The sequence below is a fragment of the Lemur catta genome, chromosome 5, assembly GCF_020740605.2.
Source record: "Lemur catta isolate mLemCat1 chromosome 5, mLemCat1.pri, whole genome shotgun sequence".
Taxonomy (NCBI): Eukaryota; Metazoa; Chordata; class Mammalia; order Primates; family Lemuridae; genus Lemur; species Lemur catta.
The window spans coordinates 73,905,946-73,920,085 of NC_059132.1; the positions used below are offsets into that span (position 1 = coordinate 73,905,946).

A 14,140-nucleotide genomic window follows, 5' to 3' on the forward strand; every position below is an offset into this window, starting at 1 on the left:
TCTAGAATTATGCTAAGTGAAGAACAAAGTACACTGTGTTATTCCCATTTATTACAACCATGTCCATAATTTACAAGCTGATTATGCAAGCTTTATACAAGGAAAATCAGAGAATAGTTAACCATTGTCAAAGAATGGTGAGCCAGTATACATTTTGTCAATTACATTTCCTTACAGAGTTACCTAAAAAGAAGCATTAAGATCTACAGATTCACTTTATTGGGAATTAATACTGAAAGCAACTATTTTAAGATAATTTTAGAAAACATATTAGGGAGCAACTAGGTGTTCTAAGTAAGTAACAGTTGAATGTGACACACAACAAAATATAATGACAGAGAAGTAATATGCAATGTGTTTTGCCTCATGTTGTTTTTAATAAAATGTAAGTTATGAGATTTATAGAAAGAAAAATATCAATTCACTAATATTTTCTTTTCAATGACACATCCTTTGTTGTTGCTCTGAATTAAAAATGCACACATTGGAAAGCTAATAGTTATTTTCATTTTCATTTGGGATGAAAAAGTAAAAAATGTTTTGTTCTGTGTATTTTCAGAAATATTAAAATATCAAAATTTCCTGCAACTGTTTCTAGCTATATAGAATAATAAAGTTGATGCCTTTGAGCGACTCTATTACCAAAACACTAATTATTTCTAGATAAATACATTTCACAGTCCATTTAGCTCTCCAGGATATTTTACTACACCAAATTCACTTCAGAAAAACAATGTTTTCATTTTGATAACACAAGTATACTGTGCTATACAAAGGTATAGATATCAATAGAAAGAACTCTGATCTCATGAAAATGACCCATGAAACACCTGGCATAATAAATTACCTAAGGCTTTTTAAATAGATAGATAGATAGTCAAACTCCTTTTAGGTAAATAACTTTTTTTAAAAAATTCAACAAATACATATTGAATTCCAACTATGTGTCAGGTACTATACATCAAAGTAACATCCTAATTTATTCAAGACCTGATGTCAAAATGATCACATCAAATTTGTAACATTAAAGCACTTTGAAACTCTAAAACCCTCAATACAACCCTCCTTCTCCTCCCCCTCCACCCACTACACACACACATATGGGCTTTTAGATTTTTGCAAGATAAGGCATCAGAGATCACTGACCCAGTGAAATACATTTCCATGGCCACTCTTGTGCCTGAAATCAACTGGATTAGAATTCAGACAAACAGACATGGTTTCTGTCTTTATTCTGTCCTTTTCCCCTCAAGTCCTTGACCTACCTTTCTTCCACTAAACACCAAAAATTAGAAGTTTAATTCATTTTATGTAAATATCCTTTGTAATAAACATCATGAGATATATCTACTCTGTATCAGTGAACACTTGTATTCAAACAAAAATATCCTATTACAAGTAGCTTTCATTCAAATTTTTTAATGTTTACATTTCCAAAAATTAAAATTATTGTCTATTTACTGGAAAATTTCTTAATTTTAGATTTTGATGTCTGCCAGACACACAAGTTGACTAAAATACAAGTGGAAGCTAATTATACTGTTACATAACATATAAGTAATTTACTATTTTTGTGTTTTGTTGTTGTCTAGAAAAGTCATGCAGAAATGAGAAATTAAAACAATTTTTTCTAATGGGAGAATATAAAACTTTGTTCATTAACATTACTTAAAAGAGTTCAAACATGTTTCTAAGATTTGTAGTATAAAATATTCCACGGAGAATAAATTTTATAATTTGTCTAAGTTCCTTAGTTCTAAAAGGTAATTTTTTTCTTTCTAAAAAGTAGAATCAAGAACAGTGTATTCAGTTTGGCTATTTTAAAAGGAAGTAGACATACTGAATAAAATTTTAAAGAAGGCATTTAACCAAGTTTATCATCACAGTCACATAATTTGCAATATAATTCAAGAAAACACCACATTTGAAAATGTGTTAAAAACTCAAAAGTATAAAGGAATGGTTTTTTAAAATAAAATCCTGTATTTACATAAGTTTAGCTATAAATATAGCTAGTAAAGTAGTTTATATTAGCTGCTTCCCTTAACAATTCATTTCAAAATGAATTAATAGATACAAATAAATATTCTCTTAGAAGTAGCTGAGGGAAGTGAAATATCTACAAACATCCACAACTGTACCTGTATTGATTTTCTTTTTCCCTTTTGTTTTAAATTCATAGTAGATGATAAAATACAAAATTAAATTACTCTTTTCTTTATCTGGCCGTGATCATATCCAAAGCCATTTATCCTAACCTAGATCATCTATAAAAAATCAGTGGCCAAATCCTAAGGGCATCCCTTTACCTCACTGTAGAATTTCCCCAGGCTCCATGCTTGTCTGTGAGAATGTTGATAATTTTCTGGATTAGTTGAGTTGCTGTAACATGGTCTCGATATTTTGCTGCTCTTATCAAATGATCACACATTTTCTCATCTTCTCGTTTGTCTGCAGAATACTGGGCACACAGTGACTTGGATAGAAATAAAGAAACATTTATTAATATATGAAAATATGGAGAAAAATTTTAAAATACATTATGAAAACATCTTTAGCATGAATCAAGACAACCAAAATTTTAAAGCTACTTTTATCTCCCTCATCAACCTAAACTGACTCAGATTTAGTGATCTGCTGTCTCAGTACAACATCCTGCAAGAATTTATCTCTCTGAAGTCAATCATAAGATACACTCAGAAGTGGTTAACATCTAAGCAGAGACCTGAACAATGAGAAACCAGTCATGTAAGATGCAGGGGCCCAGCATTATAAACAGAATGAAATGAGGTTGCAAAGGACCTAAGACACCGTGAATAAATAAAGGAATAATGGTATGAAATAAATTTGAAGAGGTGGGCATGGGCTGCATCATTTCTACTACATAGTTGGGGTAAGGAGTTTAGATTTTATTCAAATATGATAGGATACCAGTGGAAGGTCTTAAGCAGTAGAGTGATGTGATCAATTTATATGTTAAAATAATCACTCTATAGCTGCTATTTTGAGAATGGATTGTAGTGGGACAAGAGAAGTGAAGTGAGGACACAAGTTGTGATGTCACTGCGAGGTCCAGAAGAGACAATAGTAGCTTACAATAATAAACAGCTAGTTCTGGAAACCTTTAGAAAATAAAATAGTTTGGTCTTTTAAATCCTAACAAGGTTGGACCAGTAGCACTGGAATCACCTGGGAGCTCATTAAAAATGCAGAATCTCAGGTCCCACCCCAAACGTACTAAATCAGTAATGGATTTAATAAAATCCCAAGGTGATTTATACGTACATTAAAGTTTGGAAAGTACTGTCTTAGCTATCATCAATTCTGCCAAAAAAATCTTAGTATTCTTTGGCAATAATCAGATACAAAACAAGTGCTAGTTTCCAAAATGTTTATTTCTTTTGTGCAATTCAGATACCTGTGCTATCCTGTTTATGATGCTGTAGTTATAATGCAGTGCTTATAATAAGAAAACATAAAGACTGATACAAACTAGATCCTTCATTGTATTCACAGGGTCTATTGGACTCTTCCCCTTAACTTCCAAATATAAGTTCACACACACACCCTCTGCTAGGTAAGTAACATAAATTTAATGTCAGAATAAATATTACTAGTTTATTTATGTGATATACATTGTGGTTGCCTGCTTCTCCTACAGTCTACCAGTTTGGATAGTTGGTGCCACATACTACCCCCACCACTGCCCAAGCAACAAAGAAAGGTCCTGATCATCCTAAACTAATCAAGGTAATAATCACCCCACATTGACAAACTGCTCAGCGAAAGGCATTTGATGTAACTGGTGCATTAAGAGCAAAATTCAGATTTGTGGGTTTTTTTTGAGACAGGGTCTTGCTCTGTCACCCAGACTGGAGTGCAGTGGCCTCATCATAGGTCACTGCAACCTCAAACTCCTGGGCCCAAGAGATCCTCCTGCCTCAACCTCCTGAGTAGCTGGGACTACAGGTGTATACCACCACACCTAGCTAATTTTTCCTTTTTGTGTGTGTGTGGAGACAGGGTCTCACTCTTACTCAGGCTGGTCTCAAACTCCTGGCCTTAGGCCTTCCTCCCACCTTCGCCTCCCAAATTGTTAGGATTACAGGCATAAGCCACTGTGCCTGGCCAAAATTCTGATTTTTGTTGGACAGTTCAATCCTTCCCCTCAGGGTGTAAAAGAGGAATTATATAACTCCAGAGTGTTGGAAGCTCTCTATGTAGTAAAAGAGAAGCTGGCTTGAGGATAAAGCCAAAACCTAAAGAGATCAGAACTCTGAGAATTATAGAAGAATAGAGCTTATTTCAGATGGAATCATGAACTTCTGAATCAATCAAATCCTAAAGACCATTTGTTGTACCTTTAGACTTTGTATGAGATTTTCTTTTTTAGATTTTTTTACACAAGCCAATAAACTCCTCTTGCTCATTGTATGCCAGTAAGAAAAACCAAAAAAATTTGGTTTTCTGCTCCTTACACCAAAAGCAACCCAACAGATACAGTGTATGTGTACATACATAAAGAATCAAATATCTTAGTCTGTGCAAAATACTATGCTATAGAAATCAAAGGTTGAATTTAACAATGGAGGAATTTGAAAAGGTCAGTTATTCTTGGGTGGAAATAAAGAGAACTTTTAAAGCAAAAGCAAGGCAGAAAAACATGGATCAATTTCAGGGAGGAGAAGTAATATAGTTTGACCCAAGTGCAAAATACAGGTAGAAAAAGGAACAAATTGAAAAAATTCAGGAATGCAAAATGAGGACAGGAAAAAGTCACTAAGAATCATAGTGTGTTTATATGAATGAACATAAAATTTGGAGGCAAAACAAAAACCAGATTACAATATCATCCTTGCTAATATCTCCTGCCAGTTTTGAGCAACATTAACCTCTTCAGATCAAGATGTCCTCACCTGCAAAATTAGGGGATTATAATAGTTCTAAGAACTTGTCAAATAGAAGATGCTGGGCAACCTCTGTGAGAGTACTTGAAAATACTTGAATACAACCTCTGAGACATATATACTCGTAAAAGGAAACTATTTAATCGAAATATTGATGTGGAAAAAATAAATCATATTAAGAACTAGATTAATTTATAAGAAATTAAAGGCAAATGTCATATTTTTTAAAAAAGATTGAGCTAAACAAACCACAGGAGAGTTCAGTTTGTCAAAAGTATGATTTGAGCAAATGAATGAAAATGATTAAGAAATATCTGAAAGGACAGTAGTTTAAGTAAAGATAACTAGTGAATTATTCCATTGTAACAAAAATGTCAACAGATATATGATATTTTCAGATATTCATTCAAGACCTAAGAAGCAGGTTACTTCAAATCTAACTCAACCATACACTGAAATGAACAGCACAAAATGGTAGGTAGACATTTGCAGAATTTTATACCTTAACATTCTTTACTGCATCCATATCTGCCCTTATCTAACTTCATCTGATAAGAGAAAATTCAAATTAGAAAATCACTGGTTTCTGCACTTTCCTGAAACATCATATCATATACCTTCATATTAAACAGTACTAAAATTATCAAAAAAGGCATTATTAAAGAGCCCTATTATTACTATCTTTTATTATAATCAGAATAATTTAACTTTATCAAATATTTTGTTAATATTTGATAAACTATTAAAGTTTTCTTTAAAAGCATAATTCTAAAAACAAGGGCTCAAGGTAAGCTAAATAGTAAAATGGTTTAAAGTGTTCTTTAATGGATCCTCCTTTACAATTTCAACAGCAACTTTTCATATCTGACATAAAATCTATAGATATAAATCACATTAAAGGGCTATTCTTTCCTGATTATCAATCTCTGTCACTTTGTGGAACATTAGAGTCACATTTGACCTTAAAACATGATAAAAGAAAACCAAACAAGAATGTTTTCATAAAGATGTAATGAACTTGTATATATTTTTAAAAATGGCTTTATAATTTGAAGATGCTCTTATCAAAAACCAATAATAAATTCTATGTATGACATATAATTCAAAGTACAGATATAAAATATTTGCTTCATGGTCAAATACATGTTATTTATCAGTGGTGCACATTTGTATATGTATGTGTGCTTGTGTTTAGAGGTTGAGTGGAAGTGTCTCATGGGGCTCCTACCAAAAAATGCCATTTATCAATAAAGGGTCAGATCTAAAATGTTCATTCAACTTTACTACAGGCAAAATTTCTATTTTTTACATCAACTTTTCTATTTTCCTATTTTAAGCATCATATAAACTAGTTAATGTAACATTACAATGTGTCCACAAAAATATCTGAATTTAAAAAGAAAGAAAAAGCATCTTGAGAACTGAGAATTCACTTGTATTTGATTATTACTAAAGAAACCTAAGAATTAATAAATTAAACATAAGATAAACTTCCTTCTTAAAGGAAATTCAGTCACTTGCAGTGAAAAGATAAAGTGGCTATTTTGGCTTCTTAAATGTAAATGAACAGAGACAATATTATATTTAATTTTTCCCTCCAGATGTCACGGGTCTAGCTAACCTTACTATTCATCCTTTGCATGAAAGTACAGAGAAGACTGAACTTACAGTAGATTCCTCTGGTTTCCTCTTGTCATCGATCTGACCACCCTTCTTGTTGGTCAGGCTTTTTCCTTTATTATTCCCCATTATAAAATGCTGGCATTTTTCCAAGGCTTTCTCAAATGTCCCTTGGCAGTATCATCCACTCCCCTTACCATCTTCTATTGTCAATTTAGGCCTACCCTTCAAATTTTCATATCTGATGCAGCTGTTTTCCTAAACTCTGAAGCTACATTTTTATGTGTAGGATAATCTCTACTTGTCCAATATGCACCTAAAATCTAGAATGTACAGACTGAACCCTACCATCTTCATATTAAACTTGTTATTACACTTCAGGAAGCAAACTTTTCTATTTGCTGTTATTTGTGACTTCTCAATTTTCCATATTTAATATACCATTCATTCCACTCTTATCAATGTTCTTACACAGATCTTTATTATTTCACAACTCAGCTCTTGAAATAACCTTCTAATTGGCCTCTTATGAATAGTTCCAGAATTATTTCTGGAAGAATTTATTTTGGTAAAGCACAAATATATTTTTTTCTTTTTTTCCCCTCTCTCTTAAGCCCCTCTTTTTTTTAGCACAGATATATTTATACATTCTACTCCCAAAAAAGTACATGGCTACCTAAAACACTAAAAACTTAAGACCAAATTTTACTAGCTAGAACTTGTGACCTATAATATACTCATATGATACATTATCTTTTATCATACCTGCTATGCATCCTATATTTCAGACACACTTAGATTATATGCTACATGCCAAATATCTTCAAGACCTTTTATAAGGGCAGGGAAATATATTTTTCTTACAGTTTTTTAAAAAAATGTCTATTGAGGTGATGGCTAGGATTTGAAGGACAAACTACTAGAGATAAGGGGGCTATATAAAGAAAGATTTAGAAATATAGAGAGCCTTTTGATTCTTTGGCTGAATATATGGAGTCAAACAGTATCTGAAAAAATTCAAAATAATTAGAAATTAGATAATTCACCTCCACATGACTTAGACATCAAAGATGAAATCACAAGGACAATTAGAATAACTGTGGAATCAGCTAAAGCAGCATTTAGAAAAAAATTTATAGCTTTAAATATATTAGAAGAGAATGCTGAAATCAATTATCCAAATGCCTAACTAAAATCAATTACCTAAATTCTATGAAAGCATAAACAAAACCCCAGATAAACAGAAGAAAAATGATATAATAAATACTAAATTTAAAAATCAACCAAGAAGAAAAATAATAGAGAAAAATCTAAAACCATCAGCTGGCTCTTTGACGATGTTAACAAAATTAACAAGCCAGAATGTTCACGAGCAAAAAAAAACAGAGACACATGTTGCCAATATCTTAAAGGAAAGGAGGGACATTTTACTACACATCCTATAGACATTGAAAGATAATAAGAAAATAACCTAAAGACATTAAAAGATACATTAATAAGGAAAATATTATAAAATATTATAAACATGTTATGCCACTTAATTCAATAATTTAGATGAAATGGACAAAACCCTTGATAGATACAAACTACCAAAATTGACTCTAAGAAGAAATGAAAAACGTGACTGGACCTGTATCTATTAAAGAATTTAAACCCAACTAAAATCTTGCCACAAAGAAATCTCAGGCCCAGATGGCCATATTGGTGAATTCTATCAAATATTAAAGGAAGAAATAATACAATCTTAAGCTCTTTCAGATTATATAAAGTATACATTACAACAGATTTTACATTACAAGAACAGGAAAATAAAAACCAATATAATTTGTGTAATGGACAAATTACAGGCTCTTGTGTAAGGTCCTTAACAAAATAGTAGCATTTCATCTATATATAAAATGGATTATACATCATGATGAAGTGGAGTTTATCCATGGAATGCAAGGTTGATTTAATATTTGAAAATCAATAAATATATTTATCATATAACAGAAAAAAGGACAAAAACATATCTCAATAGATTTTTTTTAAAAAAGCATTTTATAATATTCAGTGCTGCTTTATGATTAAAAAAACACTCTGCAAACTACATATAGAAGGAGACTCCATCAACATTAGGGAGGACATCTATGAAAATTATTCAACTAAAATGGGGGACAAAACAAGTGTGTGTCTTCTCATGACTTCCATTCAACACTATAATGGAGTCCTCATCAGTTCAATGAGGCAAAAATGAGAAATAAAAGGCAGTCTAGAAAGGAAGTAATTTAGTCTTTATTTATAGATATACTCATGTATGTAAAAATCCTAAGGATTCTAGGACAACTACTCAAGTGTATAAGTGAGTCTAACAAGGTTTTGGATACACGGTCAATATACTAAAATCAACTGAAGTTTGGTACACTGGCCAAAACGAACTGGAAAATAAAAAGAAATAATACCACTTATATTATAATAACATGAAAAATAAGAAATACATAGCTATATATTAAGATTTATATAGATCTATACAAGACAAAACCATAGAACATTGCTAAGAGAAATTAAGAAACTAAATAAATGAAGAAATATACAATGTTTATTGATTAAAAATTCATTATTAAAATGTCTACTCTCAACATATTGATTTTACATATTCAACACAATCTAAGTCAAAATTTTATGAGGAGTTTTTATGAATATTGATAAGTTGATTTTAAAACATATAAAAAGGAAGAATAAGAACATCAAAACAATTTTATAAAAGAAAAAGAAAGTTGTAGGACTTTACACTCTTTCAACCATACTACAAAACTAAAAATCCAAAGCATTTAGGTTATTAAATGAAGAAAGAACATCTTTCAACAATTGGTGCTAAAACACCTGGCTATCTACATGAAAAAAAAAAACTTTTCTTTCCTCTAATGTCATACAAAAAATGTTTATTTCAAAACAGATCAAAGATATAGATATAAAAGTTCCAGAAAAAAACACATAAAAATTCTTGAAGACCTTAGGATAGGCAGTGTTCTTACACTGGACACCATTAAAAAAACTTAAAAGAAAATCGCAAACATAAAAATACTGACAAATTAAACTTCATCAAAATTTATAACACCTGCTCTTTAAATGACTCCATTTATAAAATGAAAAGGTAAGCCATGAATTAGGAAAAAATATTCATCATATATATGACTGACAAATAACTTCTTTACAGAACATATAAAGAACTCTAACAACTCAATAAGACAAACAATCCAGTTTAAAATAATGTGCAAAGGATTTGGATACTTCACACAAGATATACAAATGGCTAATAAACACATGAGCAGATGCTTACTAGGAAATGGAAATAACAATCACAATAAGCTATTGCTATATATCTACTAGAAGAGCAGAAATTAAAAAGACCAACAACACCAAGTACTGACAAGGAGATGGAACAACCGGAACTCTTATACCTACCTTAACAGTTAGAGTGTAAAGTCTACAACTATTTGAAAGAAGAAAATAGTTTGGCAGTTTATAGTAAGCTTAAACATATACTTACAATTATACCTAGCAATTCCACTGCTAAGTATTTTCTCAAAATGAATAAGAACATATGTCCACAAAAATAACTTGTATGAAAATGCCCATAGTGCTACTTTTAGTCATAAGAACCAAGTGCTGGAAACAACTCAATATCTATCTGCCGACAGTTGAATGAATAAACAAAGGAATACTACATAATAATGAGAAGAAACAAACAATATACACAACAATGTGGATGAATATCAAAAAGATTACATAGACCAAAACGAATCCAGACATTAAAGTGCCCACTGTATGATTCCATTTATATAAAACTGTAAAACAGACAAAACTATCTGTAGTAACAGAAATCTGATTACTAGTTGTCTGAGACTGGATATGAGTATATGGACAGGAATTGACCAAAATGGATCAGAATGGAATTACCCAGGATGACAGAAATTTTTTATATCTTAATTGTAACAGTTACACAGGTGTATACATTTGTCAAAACTCATCAAACTGTATACTTAAAATGGATGTATTTTATTATATGAACACTGTACTTTCATAAAGTTTATTTAAGAAATTTTTAAAAAGTGAATGGTCAAGGCACAGACAAGGAGAAAGTTTAAATACTCTAACAAAATATGAGCTCCTATACCAAATACGTATGAGCTCATATCTTTCTACAAATCAATAAAGAAAAGATAGATAATAAGAAACTGGGTGAGAGAGGGACAGGTATTTCACAAAAGTAAAACATAGATAATATATAATAAGCAGGAGAACAAACTGATAGCTTCATTTATGAAAAAAAATCCAAAATAAAAACATGACTACTAGAATGCCAAAATAAACATCACTAATCAATTATTTATGAGAATGTGGAATAATGAGAGCAGCTATACATTGAAGCTGGGAACGGTACATACTTTTGCAATGCAGAGTGGCAATATCTATTAAAATTGAAAATATGAATTATTTTATCGTCAAGTAACTCTACCCTATACAAATGTATAAGGATGTATACCAAACAACACATAAAATGTTCCAAGCAGCATTATTTATAATGGCTAAACACTGAAAACAACCCAATTGCCCATCAAACAGAAGAGATTATAAAAAACTAATGGTCTACATATTCATAACACCTAAAAAGTAGAAATAATCCACTTGCCCATCAACAGAAGAGATGAAAAATGAATGGTCTATTTGCAGTAGAATACCATACAGCAATAAAAAGGAAAAGAGGAAAATGTAAGAAAATAAAAGATTTTTCACAAATATAATGTTAAACTAGAAATACCAGAACAAAACACATACTTTATAATTCCATTTATATAAGGGTCAAAAATTGGTATAAGAAATAATAGTACTAAAAGAAATATACTTAAGTTCTGAAAGAAAAAATCAAAGCAAATATGTCATTCCATAAAATTCAGAACACTGGTTACCTTAAAGGGGCAAAAAGGAACTGTGATTGAAAAGCTAGAGGGCTTCTTACAAACCCTTCTTTCAGTACCAAAAAGAAAAAAAAAAGTAAAGTAATGATGTTAAATATACACTGTTTCTACAGTTAAGTTTTCAGGATAATGTATTATGAGAAATAGTTTATAAAGCAAATTTTTATTAAGTTTGCATATTACTGTGAAATAAAAATAAATAATACTTAAAATTTTTAAGGGTAAAAATTTCAAATATATTATATAAACCTTTTTCATAATTTACTAATGTTTAATGTTAAACAATTTAAGTGTGTTGTTTCACAAGTTTTATATTTAAAACTTCTTTTACAGGTTTTTAAAAGAAACATATTAGCTCTAAAAACAAATCGAAGAATAACAGCATATGAAACAAAATGAAATTCCTCTCTTCTGCCTCCTTGTTTGGTCAGTGACTACACAGGTATTCACTATTTAGAACAGAAGTCATTCCTGTATAAATAGAATCAAACTAACTACACATCATTCCATATCAGGACCTTCTTTCTTTTACACAGCTACAGATTGTTACATTTTTAGTTAACAAAACATTACTTCTGCTAAATACTTTTAAGTGTACTATTTTACTTATCAATTTGTCTCAAAATTACTTACACTATAAATTACTTGTCTCACTGGAAACAATTTAAAAGGGAAATCAGTTAAGGGACAAGAAATGAAGAAGCTTCTCAATATTTCACTTTTGGAGGTCTTTGTACTTGATCCCTTACCTTAGATTTAAAGTCTGATCTTTAAAAAAAAAAAAAAAACCCGAGAAAGACTTAGAAAAATGAAAGCTTAAAAATCTCAACAGCAAACAAAAGTCAACCAATGACAACGTGTGACAGCCACCTTTAATTCTGAAGTGATTCCTCTGTCATGCAATGCCTCAAAGTATTGATTTCTCTCAGCATGAAAAAGCCTAAGCCAATGAAACAGATACAGCAGTGTCACCCTCCTCCTGCCCCCATAACAGCATTCAAGGTTAAAACAGGCAGAACACTTATCAAAGTATCTCCTTCATTTCTCTTGTTTTAAAGAACTGGATACAATGTGTTGGGTTCTTATCTCTACAAAATGCAGTCCTCAAACAATATTTTTAAATGATTTGAAGATTAATATAGGTTCTAATCTTTTACTATAGACTTTTGATAACAGAAAACTTGTTTCAAAATGCTTTCATATAATATTTCTAAAAACAAGGCAACACTAAGAAGGCAGTAGTTTCCACTTGTGCATCAAATCCACACACTATTATGTTTTTATTATTTCATTACTTCATTACTTATTAACAATAAAAGCCACAAAATTCTTAGGTAAATACCTAAACACCTTCCAAAAAGACAAGCTGAATCCTTCAACAATGCCTGCATACATCATACATCTATATGGTAAATAAAGTAAAATGTGGCTGGTATCTGTGTTCAATGAAATTAACATGTAATTTAAACAACAGATAGGGTTGAAACCAAATAATTGTATTTAAAAATCATAATACGACACAAAAATATAGTCAGCCCTCTGTACACACAGGTTTCACGTGTGCAGATTCTACCAATTTTTGACCCGTGATAGATCCTGGAACCAATCCCCAGTGGATATAGAAGGAAAACTGTATATCTTCACATATTAATAATATTGTGTATCTATGGTTAAAGAGAGATAAAATTAAGAAGATTTAATTTGTCAAGCCTTACTTTTTGCTAATCTGCAAAAGAGCTGATTTTAAGTAAATGCTATCATCTTTTAAATCAGTGTATCTACGTAACCAGTAGAATATTTTAAAGCATACAAAATTAAGGTCTCTTATTTTTATTAGTAAGATCTCTTATTTAAAAAACTAAATATATTTACTACTAAAATATGTAAATCTTATATTTAAATTTCAAATTAAAGTAATTGAAGAACAAGCAGGAAAACCAGGAACAAAAAAAAAACCCAATTCAATCATATAAAAACCATAATTAACACTATAATTAAGAGCACTAACTCTAAAGCCAGATGACTTGAGTTTTTAACTCTTGGCTCTGACAGATTCAGGCTTGGGGAAGTTATTTAAAACCTGTGCCTCAGTTTCCTCATATAAAAAAGGAGAGAATGTGATATGCTTTTTAGGAGGATCAAATAAGAATACACATGGAATGATTAGAATGTTGCCAGTCATAAAGTAGTAATACCTAACATTTATTGTAGGTTTAGTTGTGATGTTACCAAAAATACACAGCAAACAGTCCCTTTCCTCCAGGATCTCAGTGTACTTGAGTGAAATAATTACATTATGGGATAACTGCTCAGAGACATATATACAGTATGTTTGGGATGAGAGATAAAGAAACAACTATTAAGAATGCGAGAGAGGCCAGGCGTGGTGGATCGCTCGAGGTCAGGAGTTTGAGACCAGCAAGAGCGAGACCCCGTCTCTACTAAAAATAGAAAGAAATTATTTGGCTAACTAAATATATATATAGAGAGAAAAAATTAGCCAGGCATGGTGGCGCATGCCTGTAGTCCCAGCTACTCGGGAGGCTGAGGCAGTAGGATCGCTTGAGCCTAGGAGTTTGAGTTTGCTGTGAGCTAGGCTGACGCCAGGGCACTCACTCTAGCCTGGGCAACAAAGTGAGACTCTGTCTCAAAAAA

The 14,140-nt window shown here is 31.2% G+C and overlaps 1 protein-coding gene across 1 annotated transcript in view; it reads right to left on the reverse strand.

The window, feature by feature from the left end:
* The window catches only part of LRBA (LPS responsive beige-like anchor protein), a 613,453-nt gene that overhangs the window by 339,078 nt on the left and 260,235 nt on the right, over nt 1-14,140 (reverse strand). Inside the window, exon 37 of the mRNA XM_045552108.1 lies at nt 2,310-2,476. Coding sequence (XP_045408064.1) covers nt 2,310-2,476 — 167 coding nt within the window. The remainder of the gene's footprint in view (nt 1-2,309; nt 2,477-14,140) is intronic.